The sequence below is a fragment of the Corythoichthys intestinalis genome, chromosome 16, assembly GCF_030265065.1.
Source record: "Corythoichthys intestinalis isolate RoL2023-P3 chromosome 16, ASM3026506v1, whole genome shotgun sequence".
Classification (NCBI taxonomy): Eukaryota; Metazoa; Chordata; class Actinopteri; order Syngnathiformes; family Syngnathidae; genus Corythoichthys; species Corythoichthys intestinalis.
Genome location: NC_080410.1, coordinates 967373 through 991642, shown reverse-complemented (window position 1 = coordinate 991642; position 24270 = coordinate 967373). Strand labels below are relative to the sequence as shown.

At 39.0% G+C, this 24270-nt stretch overlaps 1 protein-coding gene across 8 annotated transcripts in view; it reads left to right on the top strand.

Moving 5' to 3' along the window:
- Window positions 1-24270, top strand: part of nbr1b (NBR1 autophagy cargo receptor b) — a 127587-nt gene that overhangs the window by 79886 nt on the left and 23431 nt on the right. For 2 of the 8 annotated variants that reach the window (XM_057860732.1, XM_057860731.1), the window contains exons 18-21: window positions 8098-8296; window positions 12440-12685; window positions 14011-14096; window positions 20810-20870. In XM_057860732.1, the coding sequence (XP_057716715.1) occupies window positions 8098-8296; window positions 12440-12685; window positions 14011-14096; window positions 20810-20870 (592 nt within the window). The other 6 variants (XM_057860734.1, XM_057860737.1, XM_057860735.1 and 3 more) reach the window with 6 other exon arrangements.

Here is a 24270-nt window from a genome sequence, read left to right as displayed (position 1 = left end):
ACCACTTCCAGGAGAGTGTGACTCACAAAACGGCTTCCCTAAGAGGTTCTACCTGTCTGGGCCATTGGTTGTCCCTGGTTTCCACTTCCAGGAAATAAAGACAACACCACACCATGTTTCTATTTATTATTTTCCAAGTGATGAGTGCGTAATTGAGCAACGATTGTAACACCTCAAGTAATGATGTTAGGCTTTTATTGTTGTTTTCTCAAGATTTATTTCAATTACAACTCTGCGACTGCTCATAAAAGCGGAGTGTGACATTACTCTCGCTCTTCTGTGATGAGCTCACACAAAATTACTGCTCATAAAGCAGACTTGGACAAGCTGGCAACAGAACATAGAATATACAGTATAAATATAAATATATTAGAGATGTGACCGAAAATCCTGCCCCGAATTCTATCTGCAGAAAATAGCTAAAAATGCAAAATCGTTTTTCGGTTTTAACCGTAAGTTTCCCACCTAATAATGTGAAGAACCTTAGTCCTCTTGTAATCAAAATATGGCGAGAAGCAACATGCTGGCTGACGCTGTCTCCATTATGGATTTTTGAATGTTGGCAAGGCAGGATGCTATGCTAAATTCCTCCTCTTCGTTGATCGATCCAGTGAGCCCCTCAACAGAGTATGCAGGGCCTTAAAAGTCCGAATGACACCCTGATCTATCGACTGGATGAGAAGTGTGGTGTTGAGGAGAAAGAACTCGATCTGCACCCCGTCATATTGCAGGTCAGTTGCATGGCCTCCTCCACATTCCATCAAAAGGAGGACCTTGAAGGGAAGCCCCTTCTCTGCCAAGTACAACTTTGGGGACAATGGATTTTTTTAAATGCTTCAAAGCCTGGGGATTTAGGGACTTATAAATTAGCCCAGACTTTATCAAAAAGCCAGCCATATTTCCACACATCAGGAGGCTATTCTTGGAAGAGCAAAGTACATGAGGGCCTTCTCTTCTAGAAGAGGCCGTCTCATCCATGTTGAAGACTTGTTCACGGTGGTAGCCCCCTTTCTTCATGATGTCCGGGAAGACCTTTTCTACATATCGCTTGGCTGAGCCTTCGTCAGCAGAAGCGACCTCCCCATACAGTGGACACTTCGGAGACCGAACAGCTTCTTAAAACTTTTCAAAACAGCCCTTGCTGGCTAAAAAAAAAACTTTTCCTGGATGCGGACCCAATGCCACGACTGGTGCTTGGCTTGGCCAATCAGCGCACAGTAAACGAGTAAACCCGGACAGGCCAGGGAACGTCAGCCAATCAGATCGCACGGGGTAAAAGGTTGCTGGGCCGTCTAAATTTCTCGTGTTGTGTACAGGAGGTTGCGAGTCATTTTCTCTTTTTAAATTTTTTTTTATCATTCTTTAATTTTTTTTTAATACCTCAAAAATCTGTGACTAACTGAAACCGCAAATTTCAAAGCAACAAATTGACTAGGGCTTTCTGTATGAATTATTAAATGAAGGAAAATAAAATAAATTGGCTTCATCGCTTCTTCACGGTCGTTCTGTAGTTGCTTTCCATTGATGTCCCATGTAACATTGAATACAGTTAATTTGAGCCCGTGCTTGAGTAGTTTAGTTTAATCAAGCGAACAGTATACAAATAAAGTAGTATTTTAAAGCATACATGTGCATTTACTGTGTTGTAGTACAATGTTTTTATGGCACGACCTTTTTCCGGCAACTTCAACTTCTGCCAGTCGCCTTTTAATCCAGCTGGGAGCGACTTCAGCTTCGTCGCTGCTAGGACTCAGCCCACTCACCTGGCTCTCGATCGATTGCATTTCTTGCACAAGAAAACAGCGAGTCTTAATTTAAGGAGTAGGAGAGATTGTAATATCATTTTAAAGGGCTTTACTAGTTTCGGTTAGAAAGGAATAATTATTTGTTGTTGTTGTTCCATACAAACGTACATCAAGATCTCATTCAGCTTAGCAATTGGAGGAATGAGGCCCATTTCTCAAACTTCCAAGAAAGCACATTTATAAAGGTTTCATTGGCCATGATGTGTGTGTTTCCCTCCACCAAACAGAATGCTATGAAGACGCCAGCACTTCTGCTATAGACCCTACCCACCGACGTCACAAAATCACGTGCTCGCTGTATGGTTCCCCCCCCTTGTCCGTCATTTTGTGTCTGTATTATCAATGGTCTCAATTGATCGAGCAATTTATAATGCATGTCATGGAAGACCCGGTGCTTTCGGATGCCGTAAACTCACTTGATGTGTTGCATAAAAGGCGTTATGTGGAAAAGCTTCAGTTTATCCATTCGCCAGATCCATATTTAATGCCTAAATCGATGTTTTTCGACCCGCTGTCTCCGCCGTATTTGCCTGACATCTGCTAGCTACCCTGATATGTACAACTATCTTGTCCACACAAAATCAGCCTATTCTCACGAAAGTTTGAAAAACTTTAAGAGCTTGGAGGCTTATAAATACTTCGTTGCTGGTTGGGTGAAACAGGTCCTCGTCCACGAAAATTCGGCAGGAATCTATCTTGTGCTTGGAAAGGTGAGTTACGAAATTTTCAATTCAAAATCTTTTGTTATTGCTAACATCCACTGTCAAGTCTAATGTATTTCATGTCGTTTGTCAATGTAGTTAGGGCTTTTAATGTTTATATGGTTTAGCGATAGCACTCTCACTACATACATACGTGTATGTTGTCGGCGATTAGCCTAGCAATGATCTTAATTGTGGTTGTCAGCCCAAAACCCTCTAAATATATATTAAATGCATCTTACCAGATATAAAATGACTACTACATAATCTGTGGTAATCGTTTGGAGCCCAGTTTTCTCATCGAATTGCAGCAGCCCATCTTGCTCTCTTCTCTTCGGGTCTCTCGGAATCCGGTAGAACTTCAAGTCTCTCTGTCTATCTTCTCTGTTATTGCAACCGACCGCCACACACGCCTTCACCATTTTGATTATTAATGTTAACGAGCAGAAAAACAAGTCGTAAATAGGAGGAATGTACGTAGCCGTAACAGGTAAACATGTTGTGTTGACGGACAATTGGGCGGCACCAGTCAGGAGGAAGGAGTTGTGACGTCACGTGGGTAGGGTCTATAAAAATGCATGTTCAGAGTGCATGCACACTCTGCACTTTGGTGCACACAGAAACTGCCGGCTTCTGAGGCAGTATTTGTGTAACCCCTTTCTTTGTTGCAATGTGGAGCTTCGAACTCCTGAACTCTGTAGTGTTTATATTAAAGTACTTCAAGGAGATGAGATTGGTTTCGTCTGATTCATTGCCTGCATAAAACACGCACACGTTGAGACGATAACGTCCTTATCGATCACACATATAGAATTTGCTAATGCTAATAATAATTTTTAAAAAAGAACTGGCTAATCCATAGAATAAAATAACAATTGTACCTCCAAAACACATGCACATGATGTGAGCTGATGAGTCACACAGGCCTCCCAGTAACATGCTATTGAATAAATAAAATTGTTAGCTTTGTGGTTACCAGCTAGTAGCAAATTATCAATGCTACCCAACTCACCTCGTCAATGACACAAATGCAACTGGTGCAACCTGCGACACACCTTGCTATTAATAGTCACAGCATGAGTCTGGGGACAGTATTGAATCTTTTAATGTAGACAAGTGGAATCGCACAGAGCACATGTACAGTGGGGCAAATAAGTATTTAGTCAACCACTAATTGTGCAAGTTCTCCCACTTGAAAATATTAGAGAGGCCTGTAATTGTCAACATGGGTAAACCTCAACCATGAGAGACAGAATGTGGAAAAAAAGAAAATCACATTGTTTGATTTTTAAAGAATTTTTTGCAAATCATGGTGGAAAATTAGTATTTGATCAATACCAAAAGTTCATCTCAATACTTTGTTATGTACCCTTCGATGGCAATAACGGAGGCCAAACGTTTTCTGTTACTCTTCACAAGGTTTTCACACACTGTTGCTGGTATTTTGGCCCATTCCTGCATGTCTCCTCTAGAGCAGTGATGTTTTGGGGCTGTCGTTGGGCAACACGGACAATTAGTGGTTGACAAAATACTTATTTGCCCCACTGTACCTACCTGAAACACTGCAGCCAGATAGGCTCAAACTGTTTCCTGGAGTCAGTCCTTGGTGGATTTATCCGTATGTTTTGGGTCATTGTCATGTTGCAGGGTCCACTTTAGTTTCGGCTTTAATTTTTTCACAGATGATCTTACATGTTCCTCAAACACCCTCTGATACATGATAGAATTCATGGTGGATTCTAGGTGAGCTGGCCAGGTCCTGCTGAACTCTGGCAAACTTCAGTCTGGCCTTCATGTTCTTCTTGGAGAGCAAAGGTTTCCTCCTTGCACGCATTCCATGAAGGTTAAACTTGTGAAGTCTCTTTCTGATTTTAGAGGCATGCACCTTCACATCAACACTAACAAGAGCCTGCTGTAGGTCCCGTGATGACATTTTAGGGTTTTTGGAGACTTCTTTTAGCATGTTGCGGTCTGCTCTAGAGATCAACTTGTGTGGACAGCCAGACCTGGGCATGTTGGCAGTTGTTTTGAATGTCCTCCACTTGTAGACTATTTTCTGGACAGTGGAATGGCTGATCTTATATTCTTTTGAGATCTTTTGAAATCCCTTACCAGACTCGTAAGTCTCTACAATCTTCTTTCTGAAGGGCTCAGACAACACCTTTGATCTCACTATGGTGTTTTCATTCACTTCAACAATCAGTCACTGTTGAAAGTATTCTGCGTCGAGGAGTGAGGCAAATTTTCTACGGACCGATTTCAAAGACTAGTAGATGGCTACAAAAAGCGTCTTACTGAAGTTATTTCAGCCAAAGGGGGTAACACTAACTATTAGGTGGTAGGGTGTCCTTAATTTTTCCTCAGCTAGAATATGCACTTATGTTGATACATTTGGTTTAATGATTAAAACAATGTTAATTTTTGTTTTTTTTACTTGCAATTTAATCACTTTCTTTTCCAGAGATAAAGACAAAAAAAGATCAGACACTGAAATGTGAACATTTCTTTACAAAGAACAGAATATTTAATGATGTATCCTATTTTTTTCACATTACTGTATATTATTTTGAGGAAAAAAGTACTGATGCACCGATACCAGTATTGGCAGGGGGGGCCGATCCAGCCCGAAATGGTGGTATCGGCGAGTACCAACAAACAGGGCGCGGATACCATTTACCAGTCCGGTAACACTGAACGCAGCCTTATTTCTCCTGACCCTCACTACACTCTGTGTCGTGTGTAGAGGTAAGATCCGGCCTAAAAAAATCCAGCCCGACCCGGCCCGAGGCCGATCAATTAACTTGAATTGCAGGCCCGAGTCAGTCAGTCAGACCTGGACAGAGCACTGCTTGGAAAAAGGTTGCGTTTTGCATGATCACATTTGTGACGATGCCTGTGCATAATGATAAGAAATTAAAGCATGTCTTTTGTAACGAATTCTCCCAGTTAAACAAGACTGTAAGATACATATTCAATAAACATTTATATCTTTAATATTTGTGTGTCTGTTCTATCAGGCGGATAGTAGATTTGACATTTAAATTTCTTATAGTTGGCAGAAAAAAAAGGTTTCTTAATGTTTAAATAGTTTACACATTTTTATGATCATTATAAATGCATTTACACAACGTAATAATGCTGGAAAAGTTTGTTAAATATATTTCTCTCATTAGAGCAAAGTGTCACATTCGGTTATATTCAGCAAAGCCGACACAGGTTTCTGTACAGCATTTTCAACAATCAATTTGAAGCCTTTCCATACCCCACTCCTACCAGTGCATGTTGGGCTTTTCAATTCCCCCGTCTTTAGTTTGTTTTTCACTTCTTGCTGCTCCATATCGAAAAGGAAATACCAGGTCAAAAATATAATGGATGCGGACTCGCTTAGGGGGAAGATTAAAAAGAGGGCAGGACCACGGCGTTCACGTGTGCAGGCATGCCAAATTATTTCTTTTACAACAAGTATTCCTTAGTTTAACATCCGTAGATCGTTTTAGTATACATATATAAATACATATTTATTTTTTAAAAAGTTGGCGAGAGAAGTCCGACCCGACTCGAACATAAATAATTGACATTTTGGGCCCGACCCGCCATGCTGGTGCACAAAGAGAGAGGCACAAAGACAGGATGCTGTTGTCAATTATTAGTATTATTACTTATAAATGAAAGTTGCACTGTTTGGCCTTTGAGAGGTTTAAAATTTTTTAGTTCATTCAGAGTTTAATATTATGACTGTATTTTTACTTTCTTACTGTTGGGCTACTATTATACATGTTTTAATTTCAAGAATTTAGCACTATTTTGGCCTTTGAGAGCCAAAAGTTTATTCAACTATTGTCACTAAGGGTGTAACGGTACATGTAATAGTATTGAACTGTTTCGGTACGTGGTGCTCGGTTCGGAACGGACGCGTACCGAACGAGTTTCTGACGTATAACTCTTACTTTTCGAGACTGTGAGGCGATCGGGTTACAGATTCTTTGTGTAGATTATATTTACTCTGTCTTCTCTACTATAATTTGGACCAACACGGTACGAGAGTATAACCCAGAAACGTCAACGGCGCGACAACATGGCCGCCGCGAGAACGCAGTGAAACGAGGGCGTTAGAGTCAATCAGCCAATGCACACCAGTCGCAGTGCGGCCGCATGTTAGATGCGTCCCAGAAGCGGTTCAACGCGACGCACGCGAAAAGAACGGCAGAGTTTATTATTTCACATGAGACGCGGCCCTCCTGCGTCAATACTACTACCGGTAGCTATGATCGGGCCGGAAGTCACTCGTGTAAAAATACAGTGGATCCGGTCGATTTTCAAACTAATATGCAATCGTAACCTACTTTTTGAGTCCATCAGATCTCTTGAGTGGTAGATCGGGGCACAGTTGACTTGTTTTTGTTGATTTACTGCTGTCTTCTCTGCTATAATAATAACCAACACAGCCCCGTGCTCAATACAAAACCCTCATACCACAACAAAACAAGTAGGAACTAATATTCACATAGGAACTAAAGTTATACAACATAAAATACACAATATAAATGAATTCTACATCACATTTGCAAAATATAAACACTTAACAAAATAAATAATAGCCCATTTAAATAAAATAAATTGAAATGAGCTAAAACACCTGTAATAAATAATAAGAATAATACACATCCTGCTTACACAATTAAATTAATTTCTGTGTGGCGCTTTAACTTGAGAAAATCCACCAATAAAGCTTTTGAAAACCGTTCATAAGAAAAAAAAATGTTTCATTGAGGCATTTCATTTGTAAAATACATGTTAAAATCTTTGTCATTGGGATTGCTTTTCTCTTTAGCACAGGACTTCTTTTTTCTTCTTTCATTCAGAAAGAAAGCTGACCAATACGCGGGGGATGAAGGGCAAATTGTTGTTGGATTATCTTTAAATACCCTCTACTTTTTGAGAATTCTAGCTTTGTATAGGCTAATGTTCCTATTGTTGAAAGCACAAAAGTGTGTAATAAACAACTATATTTTGCATTTTGTTTTCTTACTGTATCGAAAATTAACCGAACCATGACCTCAAAACCGAGGTATGTACCGAACCGAGATTTTTGTGTACCGTTACACCCCTAATTGTCACCCATACCAGTTATGCAATAAAAAGTTCTACTGAATTCACTTTGTATTAGTCTTTTCCCTGTTTCGCAAAGGTAAGCAGGAGCCTGACAAAGCCATGATAGCAATGATTTCACATCCAAGTATATAGCTCTTTGAAAAAAAAAAAATTATATATATTATACTGTATATATAAACTGAGTGGTATCGGTATCTGCCGATACTGCACAGCCAGAAATCTGTTTCGGGGACAAAAAATGGTATCGGTGTATCGGTGCATCACTAGAAAAAAGCTACATTTATTTGAAGAAAGGGAATAGCATAGATGGTTGCTTTTGCTTTACATGCAAAGCTACCATCAATAAAGAACACATATTAACCTTGGGTGTCAATCTTTATGGAGGGCGCTACAAATATGAATTTCTATAGTTATTCAACTTCTGATATCCCATGTATATTTTCAAGTTACTGAACCTGGTTTTCAAATCGCTATCACAGATGGTGAGGTTGCATCCACTGAGGGTGCCGGTGTGCAGTCCAAAACAAAGGAAAGCGAGAAAGAATCAGAGGTGAAAGAGGGATTAAAGAAGAAAGGCAAGACGAGAAGTCGCTCATCCTCCACCTCCTCGGAGGAATACATCATCATCCTTCCTGACTGTTTTGACACTAGCCGGCCATTGGGGGAGTCTATGTACAGGTATGGAGATATGTTTCTCAAAAATAACACCGAATTCCCAACTTCCTCAGGCATGCTCGTTAAAACTGTCCATCGGGCTTGACAGTACAACTACGAATGGTGAACCTGGAATAATGATTCTTTTATGCTTGCAAAGGAATGCCATAATAAACTAGAAACTGCAGTTTCTGGAGAATTACAGATAAATACAGATCTATCAGGTCACTTCCTGTTGATTTGGGGACATTTCAGGGACACGTCCTGTTGATAACAGGTCATTTCCTTTTGATTTGGGGACATTTCAGGGACACGTATTGTTGCATGGCTGTCAATAGCATCAACTTACTTGTGTACCAGTTGAATGTCAGTGGGCTGAAATAGTACGTTTTTGGTCAAAAAACACAACCACACTTGTTTTTCTGCCATTGAAAATGAATGGGAAATTTGGAAATACATCGCCATCAATGGCATGGACATGCATAGGTGTCAATGGCATCGACTTTCTTGTGCGCCGCCAGTTGAATGTCAATGGGCTGCCATGGTAAATGGTCAAAAATCAACACACTCTTAAGTTTCCTGCCATTGAAAATGAATGGGAAATTAGGCCAGTCAATGTCATCCCATTACAAACGAATTGGACAGTTTTTGGTGAATTTTGGGGAAACCGTACGTTTTTACCAAATTCTGTATACAACTTTTATGCCCCTTACTGTCCTGGAAATTATTATGTGTAAATTATGTGATTTGGTCAAAAATTATAGGACTAGATAAATTTCGAAACTTTTTTTTTATCATTCAAAAAACCCGTGTTTACAGGAGAATGGATAAATTGACGGGTGTCGTTCGAAAATTTTCCTGCGTCGGTCGAAAATTCCAGTCATTTGAATGGTGCCGATCTGTCAAACGATTTGGGTTGTGCGGCACGCCAAAAAATGCGGAGAATAATATTATGAAAGAAAGAAATAATAAAGTTGAGGAATTTTACGAGCTGGGCATTTGCAATGCAAAGCCCCAGCTAAAAATAGTCGTGTTTATATATTGTGGCCCTTCACTAGAACATCCCTGCCACATATCAACACTACTACTTCTTACTTACAGGTAGATAAAGATATTCACTGGCTTTCCTGGGCTAATAAAAATTTTGAGCAGGAGGGCATTTTTTGACACCTTAAAAGTAGGTCAAATCAGTCACTCAATTTTTGAGACACTTGAAATTTATTTTAAGTTTCTCATTTAAAAAAAAAAAAAAAAAAAAGGTTTTGAGCACCCATCATGGTGCATAATGAAAAAACAAACACTTCAAGTAACATTTTGTAACGGAAATGTTATCTATTTCTTAAAGATGATTGTCATTGATTGTTGTCATTTCATAGTCATTGGGTGAAAGGACACATCCACTTGTATGAAGAAGAGATATAACCGTTACCTCAGGTCCGTACCATGCTTCTTGGACAGTTGCTTAACTACATCCTTGGCATTGCGGAGATTTTTTCCAGAGTGCACGGCTGTTCTGAGGGCCTAGGAGAGGAAGCCAATCCCTCCATCACTGTCCCCTTTGCTCTGCACAGAGCCATAGCATCAATATTGAGCCTTGTGGGGCAGCATTGTCAATTCATGTATTGTTGATTTATTCTGATGAATGGAAGCACTGGAAATGATTAATAACGACTCATCATACTTGACTGCTTGTACTCACCTCTTATGCACTGGATGGTCTTCTCCTGGGCTGTGTTACAATAACAGTTTTATGAGACCTCGCTAACTTGCCCTAAGGGGAATCCCCACCGCCATCTTAAGGGCTGTTCCATTTCTCTAAACAGCTGAAGTGAAGTTGGTGAGATCGACCCTTTGAGGGCTTAGTAATCGAGTCAGCAACAATGGTCGCTTCAGAGCTCCCTATATCCCACAATGCATTGTGGCGGTGCACCGAAAATATGTCCATGCGGTGGTGAAAATGAAACTCAAACACCGTTGGCTGCTGTCTATTTACCACCAAAGAAAAAGAAAATGAATTAAGGAGCCAACACAGTGTTTAAATGTTATACCAAATTGCCTTTTGAATTGTAAAATTCATCAATGTTGTTCAAAAATAAAAAATTTGACCGTCTGCGGCAGTTATGTCAGAACATATGGAATCACATGAGTGTTCCCCCCCCAAAAAATAATTATAAAGAGAAATAAATAAATGAATAAATACATAAATAATAATATAAAAGTATATTTTGTTATTGACTTTCACTTTTGTCATTAAAGATCAAGAAAGGAACAAACAATGACAATTTTTGTCATTGACTTTTGTATTTCTTTTGTATTTTTGCTTTTAAAGGAATGATCTGTCAATCAAATGGCGTTGGGAGGGACTGTAACATACTATTTTCAACTGAACCTACAGTAGGTTCAATGTATTTCAACAACAAATATGTCTACAAATTATAAAGACAAATAAATAAATAAATAAATAATGACTTGCCCAAATAAAATTTGATACAAAACTAATAATTCTGATAATTCCCAGGTACCTACAAATTGTTATACGTCAAGTGCAATATGTCTCCTTCTTAATGACCTGAGTCTCCGTATATTTTATGTGATTTGGAATAGGCACTGTAGCGCCTCCTCAACAAAATGTGGTTGATCCAAACAAGGGCAAATGTGTTCCATTGACCTCTTTCACTCCCCCTCCGCCCTCCAAGTGGCCTCCCTGTGACGTCATGGCAAGGGCTGAGGGCAAGTGTGCGAGGGCAAATCAAATTGTTATTGAAACACAGCCCTGGTGTGCCACACCTTCATCTACCCCTGCCTTGTCGTCGAGATGCCATATTTCCAATATAATTGTGATTGATTATTCCAGCAGAGAGAGGATCTAAAACTTTGCGGATGCAAGATGGCGACCACTAACGCAAAATGACTGGATTTCTCTAGTCGCCTCAGAAAAAGTCGTTTAGTTACGATGAGAAAGTGCTGCCATCTGGTGTTGAATGAAGGAGCTACTGTTCATCTATGCACTGGTTAAAAATGACATCTCTATGACGAGTACAACAGAGGTAATGGCCCAGAGAAATCAAGGGGATGCAGGCATCCCCGATTCTACAGCGCAGAGTGTATAGGTTTAAGGCTAAAGCTGCTTTGAGATGTAATATTCCATGGAACACCACTGGGGAATGTGACCTGTAAACGACCTGGCTTCTGGCTTTCAAACATAGGGAAATGTACCGGTACTTTACTGGCTCAGCTGCATTGGTCATAGACATGACATCATGCCTGTTTACTTTTTTTTTTGAGTCCGCTAAAGAAATTATGTTAATTTACTGTACCGATCAGACCCATCCATTTGGAAGCAAACAGAGCGAACAATGACATGTCATCTATCATGTTTCTTAAAAATACAAACAAAAACTATTACGAAGAAAATACACTATGAACACTCTACTGCCTTTGCTCAGCAAAGTCCCCCACTGTCCCGTTCAAAGATAAGTCTCCTCCCAAACCCTAGTTTTTTAATAAGTTAGTTAATATGTTGACTGCTTGTCAAATGTTATTTAGGGTGTAGAAAAATAAGAGCAAGTAAAGTTTTGCTAATGTTCGTGTCAGCTGAGCCGGCAAATTGCGTTTACAATAAGAGCATACCGGGTTATTACCGGTACTGTACCAGACATATTCGTAAGTCTGAAAGGGGCTTTATTGAACTGAGGCCTCATTCAAAACTTGCCAGAAGTTTTAAAAAGGCAAACCCCAACTTCAAACAAAAACAATGACGATAGAGTTTCAAACAGCCCCTTTATGGAGGCAATTAGTCTTTCTCAAATTTTATTGACAAAGTGTCAGTACATTTTTTATCTACTTGCACACGTGCGAGCAGTACGTTTGCAGATTTTTTTTGGGGGGTGGGGGGGGTCCTGACTAATCTCTGTTCCAAGCTAAAGACCAATTGTTGGTGATAATGCACAAATGAGCTCTTTAAATATGTATCAGTAGCATAGACACAGATAAAAGAAATGAATAATGATGTAGTAAGTTGATTAACATTATGTACTTCTAAATTTTCAGATTTGAGGCCACTGCGTTGGAAAAAAGTTTTTCTGCAGCTTTGATCGCCGGGATACAGTCTTGAACACTTAATGGAACTAATTTTGCACGTATTCTATATTCCTCAATCTGACCTAGCTCTGCTCTGTCTCAACCTGGGGACATCTCAGCTAGCAGCACTGCAGATCCTGAAATCCTGAGCTGTGAGAACCCTGGCGGTACATTCCAGGAAGAGGGCAAGGCACATGACATCCCAGCCACTGTAGGCGCAGACACGTTAGGCAACAGCAGTGCCAACGACATGCTCTGCACGTCTCAGACATTAGATGACGAGCCATTGACCCCTGAAGTGGTGGCACCACCTACAACTGTCCTTACACCAAGGTCAGTACTGTGGTCTAAGTTTTCTTTATTTCGGAGGAAAGAAATGGTCTATCAACATGCATTTTTGGCGTAAACAATTTTGCAATTCCCGTATTTATTTAATTTACCATAATTATTTCTATAATCTTTGGACTGTAAGACGCTATTTTTTTGCTTCCACTTTAAAACCTGCTCAGGGCTTCCCCAAGGATTTTTTGAAACTGTGGTGGTGGTGAGCTGCATCAGAGTCAGACAGCGAGCCGCGAGCAAAATTGCTTTATATCATGACAAATAAGAATTTAACCAGCATTGTGTTTCTCATTGTGGTGTGTAGATTTCATTTGTTTAAATTTATAGTCCCAACTTAGTTACAGGTACATTATTGCATTAATGCGAGCGGTAACTGATCTACTGTAGGTACTTAATATTTCGTATGATGAATAATATTTCGTTATACAAGCGAAAAAAGCTTCGAAAACCTTTTTGTAAAATGAATTTTTCATGTACCAAAGTTTTCATATCTCGAGCTACCATTATACATATAAATGTACATTTTTCTTCTGAATGTGGTGTGTGCTCCTTATAATCAGCTGCACATGATAGGCCAGAAACTACAATACATAGGTACCTCGACTGACGAAGGTCTCTACATACAGATCTTTCAGGTTGAGACATGCCTCAATGGGAAGATATTGCCTCTCGTTACAAAATAAGTTTCAGGATAAGAAAGGCAAAAATACAGTATGGCTGGTATTCGCAGCATTCTCAGTTTACTGAACGTAACGTACTTATAGGTGCTCTGCCATTGGCTATTGCCAAACAATCCTGGCATCCAATTGGCTAAGAGTGACCTCTACGGTATGTGTATGTGTGTATACCAGCGTCCTCTTTATTCGCCCCTTGTGTTCCGACATCTTTACATGAGTGTTTTTTTTTTTTTTTTTTGACATTATGCACAACTGCGATGTTATGTTTATGGTGCAATAATATCGTGACATGTATTTGTTCCATGTTTTGATGCATTTTTATGCATTATAAAAAACTGATGTCTGAATTTTGGGGGAGCTTGGAACAGATTGGGACTTTTACATGGAAAACACATCTCTACTTAAAGAATTTTCAGGTTACGAAACTGCTTCCAGAACCAATTAATTTCGGTAGTAGAGGTACCACTGTACATTAGAAAAGTCTAAGCAGTGAACTATAGCATACGTCACAGGAACGCACCAATAGGTGCAAGTTTACCAGTCATGCAATACCAGAATATTGCTGCATAAAGCTTTCTCGGTACGTCAGGGTGGGACTCACTGATTGTTTTAACGTGTGAATGTTATGTATATTTACAGTCCGGAGGGTATTAGAGAAGCGGCAGGAGACAATGGTGCAGTTGACGAGGAAACTGAAGACGCCAAACTGTATCAAACGGTGGATGGTAAGAGTTTTTGCTCAACTAAAATGCAAAATTACCAGCGATGAAAGCATTTTGATGAACAGTCAAAGCCAGACATTTACATTAACTATTCAAAAACACATTTCATATTTTTTATATCACCGAAGTTAAATCAGACTGAAGCCTGTTTCAGGTCAGTCAGGATTACCAAAATGAATGACAAGTTTTGCACTATCCACTACTACGATTTTTTCTCTCAATTTGATTTCTGCGGTTTTCAAAATTATGTTTCATTTTTGTATTTTTAAAATACAAACAAGCTTAAAAAAAAAAAAAAAAAAAAATATATATATATATATATATATATATATATATATATATATATATATATATATATATTAGGGCTGTCAAAATTATCGCGTTAACGCGCGGTAATTAATTTTTTTAATTAATCACGTTAAAATATTTGACGCAATTAACGCACATGTCCCGCTCAGAAAGTATTCTGCCTTTTGCTAAGTTTTACAGCAAGGCTTTTGTGCTGTCCAACAGCGAACTCTTGTGGTCGCTTTGCGACATGGTTTATTATTTACTTCTTTTCTTTCTTCATTATGGCTGCACGACGTCTCGGGCTGATAATGTTGTGCTTATATGATCCTTGGACAAGATTTGTCCGTAAGTATGGTTGTTGTAAAGCATGTACATATTATGTTAGTAAGCGAAATGTTATATTTTTTGTATGAGACGCTTTTTGTTTATGTTTAGTGAACCTGTATAGCGTGCTTAGCTAACGTTGTTGCTAACGCAATGCTTGTGTACTTTTATTTTGTAGTTTTACGACGGTCTAAAGAGGACAATGGTTTGAGGCCATTTTATGAATAAATCAGATGAAAAAGGAAGAAGTCTAATTATTAAGGCGTCGTTCACTAGCTGTCTAGCTTTGGAAAAAGTAGACGCTTCGGAGTGAGGACAGCATAGACAGATTTAAATGACAGTAGAGTGAAATGCCCACTACAGTCCTTATGTACCGTATGTTGAATGTATATATCTTTCCATTCCAACAATTTATTTTACAGAATATATATATAATTTACAGAAAAATAATACATATTTTATAGATGGTTTGAATTGCGATTAATTGCGATTAATCACGATTAATTTTTAAGTTGTAATTAACTCGATTAAAAATTTTAATCGTTTGACAGCCCTAATATATATATATATATATATATCAGTTATATTTTCATTTATTTTCGCTCCGCGGCCTGGAGAGTCATGATGACTTTGTGACAACACTCTGGTTTTAGCATTCCAAAAACTTGGTTTGAAAAGGGGTGAGGTTTTTCTATGTAAATACCAACTTGTTGTCAAGAGAAGACCTTTGGTGCCACTACAGACGAACCATTTAAGTCGAACCATGGGCGGTTAACATCTCCGCGGCTGCCAAAGCTTGCCAGCTGCTTGATCACACGTCATAAAAGGGGAAATAACACACCAAAACAAACGCCCAGATGTATAAAATATACAATGAAATCTTTCATAATCCAAACCTGTTTTGAAATAATACTGTGACATCGTGCTTTTATAGGAATTTATTTATCAGTCTCACGTGTTGTCGGTTACAAATGAAAATTCAAATGTCGCGATCGGTTATCCTTGGCAATTTTCAGAGATCACGTCACAAACGGGACTGGATGTGAGAAGACTGCCGACTTGTTGTGCGTCACAAGTAGAGCTTTCCGCCACAAAATGCCAAACTATTGCATAGCCAGCAGATACAAAAGTGTTGCGGATTAAGATTTAGCTGTCTCCACATTTAAATTTCCAAAAGAGGATGTACTTCGACAAGTCTTGGTGAGATTTGTGCAGCAAACACGGAGCGATTTTCTAGAACCTGGATCTGAGACAGTCATATGTTCACGACATTTGAAGAGTGCTTCGAAAAGTGCTTCAAAACTCCTGTGCGGTGCCATCCTAGAAAATAGACAGGAATCAGGATATATTGCTTTCTCAATAGAAGGCTGAGTCCGGCCCAAGATGGGCTGTGTTGACGCTAGGCTAGCAGGTACAATATCTCCATTCGAATGTGTTCCAGATGAAGTACGATTTTTCTATTAGAAATCTATGTCGAATGTGCCACATTTGAGACACTTGAAGATTCTTTCCAAAACTTGAAACAGTCATGAAAGTTGGTTGTTCTCATGAACCAACATTTCTGTTTTGTAAATACAGTGCTGCTCGAAAGTTTGTGAACCCCACAGCGATGGTCAGATTTTTTGTAAAAAAAAACTAAAATAACCTTATTAAATGTTAAGTTATACCCAAATCCACAATACTGACATTCCAAATAATGGACTGAAACAAAAGAAATAGTTATATTGTATTCTTTATTTAACAAAAGTGGTTGATTTAAGAAAAACTCAGATATCATGTGTGCAAAAGTATGTGAACCCCTTCAGTTAATAGGATATTGCGCCTCCTTTTGCAGAGATTACCTCAACCAAACGGTTTCTGTAGTGACTAATCAGCCTCTCACATCTACTTTGGGGGATTTTTGCCCATTCTTCCTTGCAGAACGCAGTCAGTTGAGAGAGGTTTGATGGGCGTCTGGCATGAACTGCTCGCTTCAGGTCCCGCCACAGCATTTCAATGGGATTTAGGTCAGGACTTTGACTGGGCCAGTCCAGAACACGAATCTTCTTCTTTTTCAGCCATTCCTTGGTTGTATTGCTGGAATGCTTTGGATCATTATCATGTTGCATGATCCACCTTCTGCCAAGCTTTAACTTCAAAACAGATGGCGTCAGGTTATGTTCTAGGATTTGACAATATTCCTCAGAATTCATGATTCCCTGGACTATGTGGAGTTGTCCAGGTCCTGAGGATGAAAAGCAAGCCCAGATCTTGACATTCCCACCTCCATGCTTCACTGTTGGGAGAAGGTTCTTTTGGTGGTATGCAGTGTTGACTTTTCGCCAGACATGGCGGTTTTGGTTGTGACCAAACAGTTCAATTTTGCACCTACATCAGTTGATGAAAACTCTTTTTAATTTAGTCTCGACAACACAACTGTTAAAAAAACAAAAAAAAACTACTGAATTGATTGATTAGGAAATCAGGTTGAAATAATAGAAAATTCCAAAATGTTGAGGGGGTTCACAAACTTTTGAGCAGCACTGTATCATGTACGTTTGTGTATGTTTTGCAAATATTAATGCATGTTTAGTCAAAAGAAAAAATTAAATGCATATTGTGGACGTTTTGTTTCTGTATATTTTGTAATTATATATACAGTGGGGAGCAGAAGTTTTTGCACCCCTTGTGATTTTGCAAGTTCACCCACCTATAAAATAGGTAGAGGTCTGAAATTTCAATCAGATGCATTTCCACTCATAGAGACATAATCTAAAAAAAAAAAAAAAATCCAAAAATCGTATATACTGTATATATTTTTTAAATCATTTATTTATAATATACTTGGGTTCTTAAGTATTTGTACCCCTGAGAATCAGCAATAATTATGACACTCAGAGTTGTCAGTCTACTTTTAAAAATGTCCACCTTTACCCCATGAGTAACCACCAACCAGCTACCCGTTTGAGTTCATCATTGTTTCCCTGTGCACCCAATAGTCAGTCATAATCCAACTGCTACCCTGGGCAAGACAAGAGAACTTTCAAAAAACACCAGAGAAAATATTGTGCTCCACAAAGCTCGAAACGACTATGGGACAATTGGAAAGCATCTTTCTGAGAACAGTTGTCAGAAAATGGAAAAGGCTAAACATGACTGATAATCTATCTCCGACTGGGGCTCCATGTAAAATCTCTCCTCGTGGGGCATCACTCATGATGAGAAAAGTGAGGGCTCAGCGGGAGGAGTTGGTCAATGACATGAAGAGAGAAGACAACTGTGCAATGGTTTAAAATCATGCATTGCTCAGATGTTGAAGCCAGTACATGTGAAGACCCGTCTGAAGTTTGCCAGGGACCATCTGAATGATACAGAGGGCTCATGGGAAAAAGTCATGTGATCAGATGAGACCAAAGTAGAACATTTTGGTGCAAATTTTACTTGTCGTGTGTGTGGAGGAAAAAGAAAATGAGTACAATCCCAAGAACACCATCCCCACTGTGGGAGGTGGAAACCTCATGCTTTGGGGCTGCTTCTCGGCAAAAGGGGACAGGACGACTGTACTATATAAAGTAGAGGATGAATGGTGAAATGTATCGTTAGATTTTGAGCCACGGCCTCCGTCCCTGAGTCCCTGAGACTTGAAGATGAGTCGTGGCTGCATAAAAAGCATATTAAGGTTCTGGAGTGGCTTAGCCAGTCTCCAGAACTCAATCCACTAGAAAATCATTTGAAACAAAACCTGACAGATCTAGAGAGGATTTGTGTGGAGGAATGGGCTAAAATCCCTGTTTCCATCTGTGAAAACCCTGGTGAAGAACGACAGAAAGCGTCTGACCTCTGTAATTGCAAACAAAAGCTTCTACACTAAATATTAGCACTGATTTTCCCAGGGGTAAAAATACTTATGAACCGCAGTAAATTACAGATAAATTACTGAAAAATCATACAATGTGAGTCCCGGATTTTTTTTTTTTTTTTAGATTACGTCTCTTTAGGTGGAAATGCATCTATGTATATATATCTGCCGCTCGAGTGACCAAAATGAGGTGAAATTACAAATTAAATTACATTTGCCGAATTCAGAAGGGCTGACACAGATTTAGGAAATACTTCAAAGTATGTATAAGTAGTATGTCATTCTTTTTTATTTCGGATATTGGTCGCAATAAAACATTTGGACAACATGATTCCATTTCTTGTTTTATTTAAAACGATTGGTGCATGTGCAAATAGGTCAATAAATCACAATTTATAAAATTATTAGAAAAATGTTAACGAAAGTTGAGCATACGAGGAATGTGTTATCAGACAGCAGACCTTATGGGAGCCTGGCCAAACTTTCATCCGACATTACGAGACCATCGACGACATTCAGGCGGGCTTTCTCCTACTGCCCTTGGTAATTCCAGCTCCTATAGACCCTACCCACCAACGTCACAAAATCACGTGATCGATGTATTGTTCCGCCCCCTTGTCCGTCATTTTGTGTCTGTATTATCAATGGTCTCAATTGATCGAGCAATTTATAATGCATTTCATGGAAGACCCGGTGCTTTCGGATGCCGTAAACTCACTTGATGCGTTGCATAAAAGGCGTTATGTGGAAAAGCTTCAGTTTATCCATTCGCCAGATCCATATTTGATGCCTAAATCGATGTTTTTCGACCCACTGTGTTCGCCGTATTTGCCTGACATCTGCTAGCTACCCTGATATGTACAACTATCTTGTCCACACAAAATCAGCCTATTCTCACGAAAGTTTGAAAAACTTTAAGAGCTTGGAGGCTGATAAATACTTCGTTGCTGGTTGGGTGAAACAGGTCCTCGTCCACGAAAATTCGGCAGGAATCTATCTTGTGCTTGGAAAGGTGAGTTACGAAATTTTCAATTCAAAATCTTTTGTTCTTACTAACATCCACTGTCAAGTCTAATGTATTTCATGTCATTTGTCAATGGAGTTAGGGCTTTTAATGTTTATATGGTTTAGCGATAGCACTCTCACTACATACATACGTGTATGTTGTCGGCGATTAGCCTAGCAATGATCTTAATTGTGGTTGTCAGCCCAAAACCCTCTAAATATATATTAAATTCATCTTACCAGATATAAAATGACTACTACATAATCTGTGGTAATCGTTTGGAGCCCAGTTTTCTCGTCGAATTGCAGCAGCCCATCTCGCTCTCTCCTCTCCGGGTCTCTCGGAATCCGGTAGAACTTCAAGTCTCACCGTCTATCTTCTCTGTTATTGCAACCGACCGCCACACACGCCTTCACCATTTTGATTATTAATGTTAACGAGCAGAAAAACACGCCGTAAATAGGAGGAATGTACGTAGCCGTAACAGGTAAACACGATGTGTTGACGGACAATTGGGCGGCACCAGTCAGGAGGGCAGAGTTGTGACGTCACATGGGTAGGGTCTATAGCATATCTTAAAGTTGCTGCAGTTAAAAAGCTCGTAGTTTTATCTCGGGATCGAGCTGACAATCCGCTGCGAGGAGAGCCACCGTCTGTCCCAGCCCCTGTCTCTCGACTGCCTCTGGGAGTCGAGCCTTCGATCATCAAAGTAGAACGGACGTAGTCTCGATATATGTCCATCAACGTACAAGTCGTCTTCCCTTGCCTATCAGCACTTTTCACCTGTAAACAAACAAACAAAAAACTAACACTTGCTTTTATGCGTTGACATAATTGTGCCATTCTACACGTACTGATTAGCAACAGGCTAGTAGCAGATAGCATGTGTTGCAGATACAGTAGTTGTACTAAATACTATTAAAGATCGTCATAATTGCACTCATCTTAGTAATCACAATATCAAAGGCAAGGCAAGTCGTTTCATGCGCAAGATTTTAGCTTTAGTATTTTTTCAGCACCGGGCACATGAACATGAGGGGATAGGAAGAACATACCTTCCATAGCACAGTGGCAACATGGCTACAAAAACACCCTGTCTTTGTGGTGACACAAGATTGGTTCAACATCTGCCTAGATGAACATGTTGTCCTCCCCTGTTGTGATGATGGTAGATGGACGCAGTATTTCCTTTTTTTTTTTTTTTTTAAGGGATTTTGATGATAATCTCTTTTAATCTGCATGTAATATTCACTTAAGGTGCTGAAGGAAAAGAATCAGAAGCCATTGTGAATACTGAGGGAGACCCTGAAGATCCCAGGTAAGTAACTTACACACACTCATGAATTGTGATTTTATTTTTTTTTGTTAGCTCTATTCTTGAGATTTTTTTATGTACTTTGCCATTAACACAACAGAAAAACGAGCTACATAGGCTACTGCTTAAATTTTTTTCCCTACACGCCACTGCTTGGGAAACTGCGACGACTTTATACGTAGGAATAATCCTATGCCTAGTCTATTGTTTGCCTACTTGTTAGTAGGGGGGACTGGAGTAATGTGCGACCCCTATATCTAAGTGAGGGAGAACATTTGTGATTACGCAACCTTCATCTTTTCAATCGCCTACCAATTCACCTTGTCACTGAAGAAGAGATCCTCCTCCTACTGTGGTAAACATGTTTTTTCCACAATTTTTTTTTTCATGTAAAATTAAATTTTCTTTCTGTAAACTCATTTAGCTGTTGTGCCAAAGCAAATTGATTGAGCGTGAAAATATTTTATCACAAGATTAGCTTGTGTTGCTATGAGAGGTTTGTTTTTTTTTTGTTTTTTTAGAAAATTGTGGCGATGGGGTAAAGTGAAGCAAATGATGTCGTGGAAAGTGAGATGTCTCACTTTACTCCTTCATGTCAACAGTGACACGACACAACATCACATCTGGATTTAGATCGACTGAATTTTCTCTGATTACGCATTTGCACCATCCATGGTGTCAGACAAGCCAATCCTTGAGCTGCAGCCTGCCACTGTAGAAGATCTGGATGGCCCACCCATGCAGATGATGAACTACTCACTTTAGAAAATTCAGTAACTGATACTAATCCATCCACTGAACATGGTCTACCTGAATAAGCATGGTCAACTGACTCAGATGTGCCACATAGTCCCAGTCAGAAATTGGTTGGGAAAAGGCAAAGTTACAAAGAAAAGACCAACCCGAAAAAGAAAACAACTAAAAAAAATTGCATTTAGCAGCTCTGAGGAGATTGATATTCTTGTCCCACTAGCCCTGGGGTCGGCAACCCAAAATGTTGAAAGAGCAATATTGGACCAAAAAAACAAGTATGTCTGGAGCTTACTATCAAAATGACTAAATCGGCTAAAAATACATAATGAGCCTTCATGATTTAATGTTTATTTTTCTGGCAGTGCATCCAACACACCACGTGACTACTCAGTTTTTATGATGTCACCTCAAGTTTAACTTCATTGCAATATTAATTAATTTTTTTATGAAATTATAAAAATGCAATGAAGAAATCCGATCTTTGATGTCATTTTTATTTTGAGGTTTCGTAAAACAACAAAATGGAACCCTAACCCTTATCTGGGCATATCTTTGATTATTAGTAGTACTTTTTTTTTTTTTTTTTTTTTTAAATTATGTCGGTTTTGTTTTTGATGTCTGCAAATTGGTGTTCTAATATGTCGATGAGTGTCTCCTTTCATGAACTTACCATTTGTGAACGGTTTTCCATGCTTTATTATCTCCTGGTGTAGGTACACTAACCACTCGCCCTCACAGAGTATTAGTAAATGTTCAAGTTATATAAAAGAGCTAACGTGTGCGTACACATCTGTCCCTCTCGAATGTGGGCCTTTTGGCCCTGGGGACATTTTGAGGAGAGAGTCCTGATGCTGTATTCTCCTGTCTTTAGGTAGTGGAAATTTTTCTCCTATAAATCGTCCATGGTTACAGAAAAAAAGTAACCAACAGTTCGTGCAAGCGTTGTTGTGACCGACGTTTCATCTTTAAACAGGCATTTTATGGGAGAGTATTACGACTCTTCCGCCAATCATATAGCGCGAGAATAACGGAATGTCACTTGCGTCACTGTCAAGCGCAGGCCCCCCGAGGGGATAGTGAGGGCGAGACGATAGTGTGCTTACACCGCCGGGGAACAAAACATGTCTGGCGATGCAATCCACTTCTTAAATCTATTTTTGCGATCCTCTAAGTTCTTCAGAAGTAACGGAATCACACTTTTTCTCTCACTCCCAACTGGGCCCTGCTGATAGAAACGTGTGTCGCAGGCTATGACGCAAATCTTCGTTGACAGAAATGTTGAAATTTAATATTTCTTCTACACTTTTTTTACAGCATTGGAAAACGTTAAGAATGTTTGTGTCATTTTTGTCCTCCTACAGAAACCATGGCAAAACAAAAAATACAGTATATTTCCCTCAACCATTTTTTTCCCATTTTCAAACATTTTTGAAAATGCTCTAGGGACCCACTAGGGCAGTGCTACAGAGCTCTCAAAATTCGGGTTGCCGACCCCCACACTAGCCTGATGAAGAGAGTTCTGATGATGAAAGAAGTGATCCAGGAAACATAGATCTGGCCATGGGTCATTTTGTCATACTATGTTATCATGTATGATGATACTCTATTATGGTGTAGTTGATCTTAAACTGTGTTCAGGTATTTAAAAAAAATGTGTTTAGTTGACCAACACCGAGAATGCTGTAGCTATTCTGTCATTCTGAATTGCCTTATTGTCAAGCTGTTAGGATTCTGACTATCACAACATTTGCTATTATGATTTTTTTTTTTTATATTAAGACGTAAAAAGTAACCGAACTTTACCCCTTTAATTTTTCTGTTCTGTCTCAGTTTGCACTTTAGATGTTTAGACTTTTTTTTTTTAACTATGGTAGTTATATTTTCAATACTATTTATCCTGAGTAGATTAAGATAATTTTCATTGCTATGAAACATCCTACATTCATGGGAAATATTTCAACTTTACTGGTTTTTTTTTTAGCCTGCTTGGAGGGGAACAAATATAAAAAATGTCTCACATTGCCCCAGTCTCTCATACTTTGTTTTTGGACTTTCCTTAATTAAAGCATTTTTAAGTTAACTCCCAGTTTTACTTCATTTGGGTCTACTGTTTGTTTCTTGCCTGCTTGCCCATGACGCCTGACAAAAATATCAGTGTTTACAACAGTGTTGCTTTTAGCACCCTTTTTAATTTTCACCTTCGCCTTTTGAAAGAAAATACTTACTCATATTTGAGTCATTTCAAAATGGATTAATCTTCGTCTAGTTTTAGTTGACAAATACGCCGGATGTTTTCGTCTGCAAAAACTCAAAGGTTTTAGTTAAAAAGAAAAAAAGTTTTCCAACAATGTTTTTAAAAATGTATACAAACTATCATAATCAAAACCAGCTTCATACCAGCACTAACTCAGGAGCACGGCACAGGCTAACAACATATACAATAAGAAAATGCACACATTGAGAACATATGAAGGAAACTACGGTGCATTTTTGCCTCATTTTCTTGTCAGACGAAAACTGGCATTCGTCGTGTTATGTTTTTGTCTCCTAAGACACGTTTCTAGTTCATTATAGTCTCGTCAAAAAAATGTTCGTCGACGAAATATTTTCGTTAATCATCATGACTGACGAAAACAACAATGGTTTACAA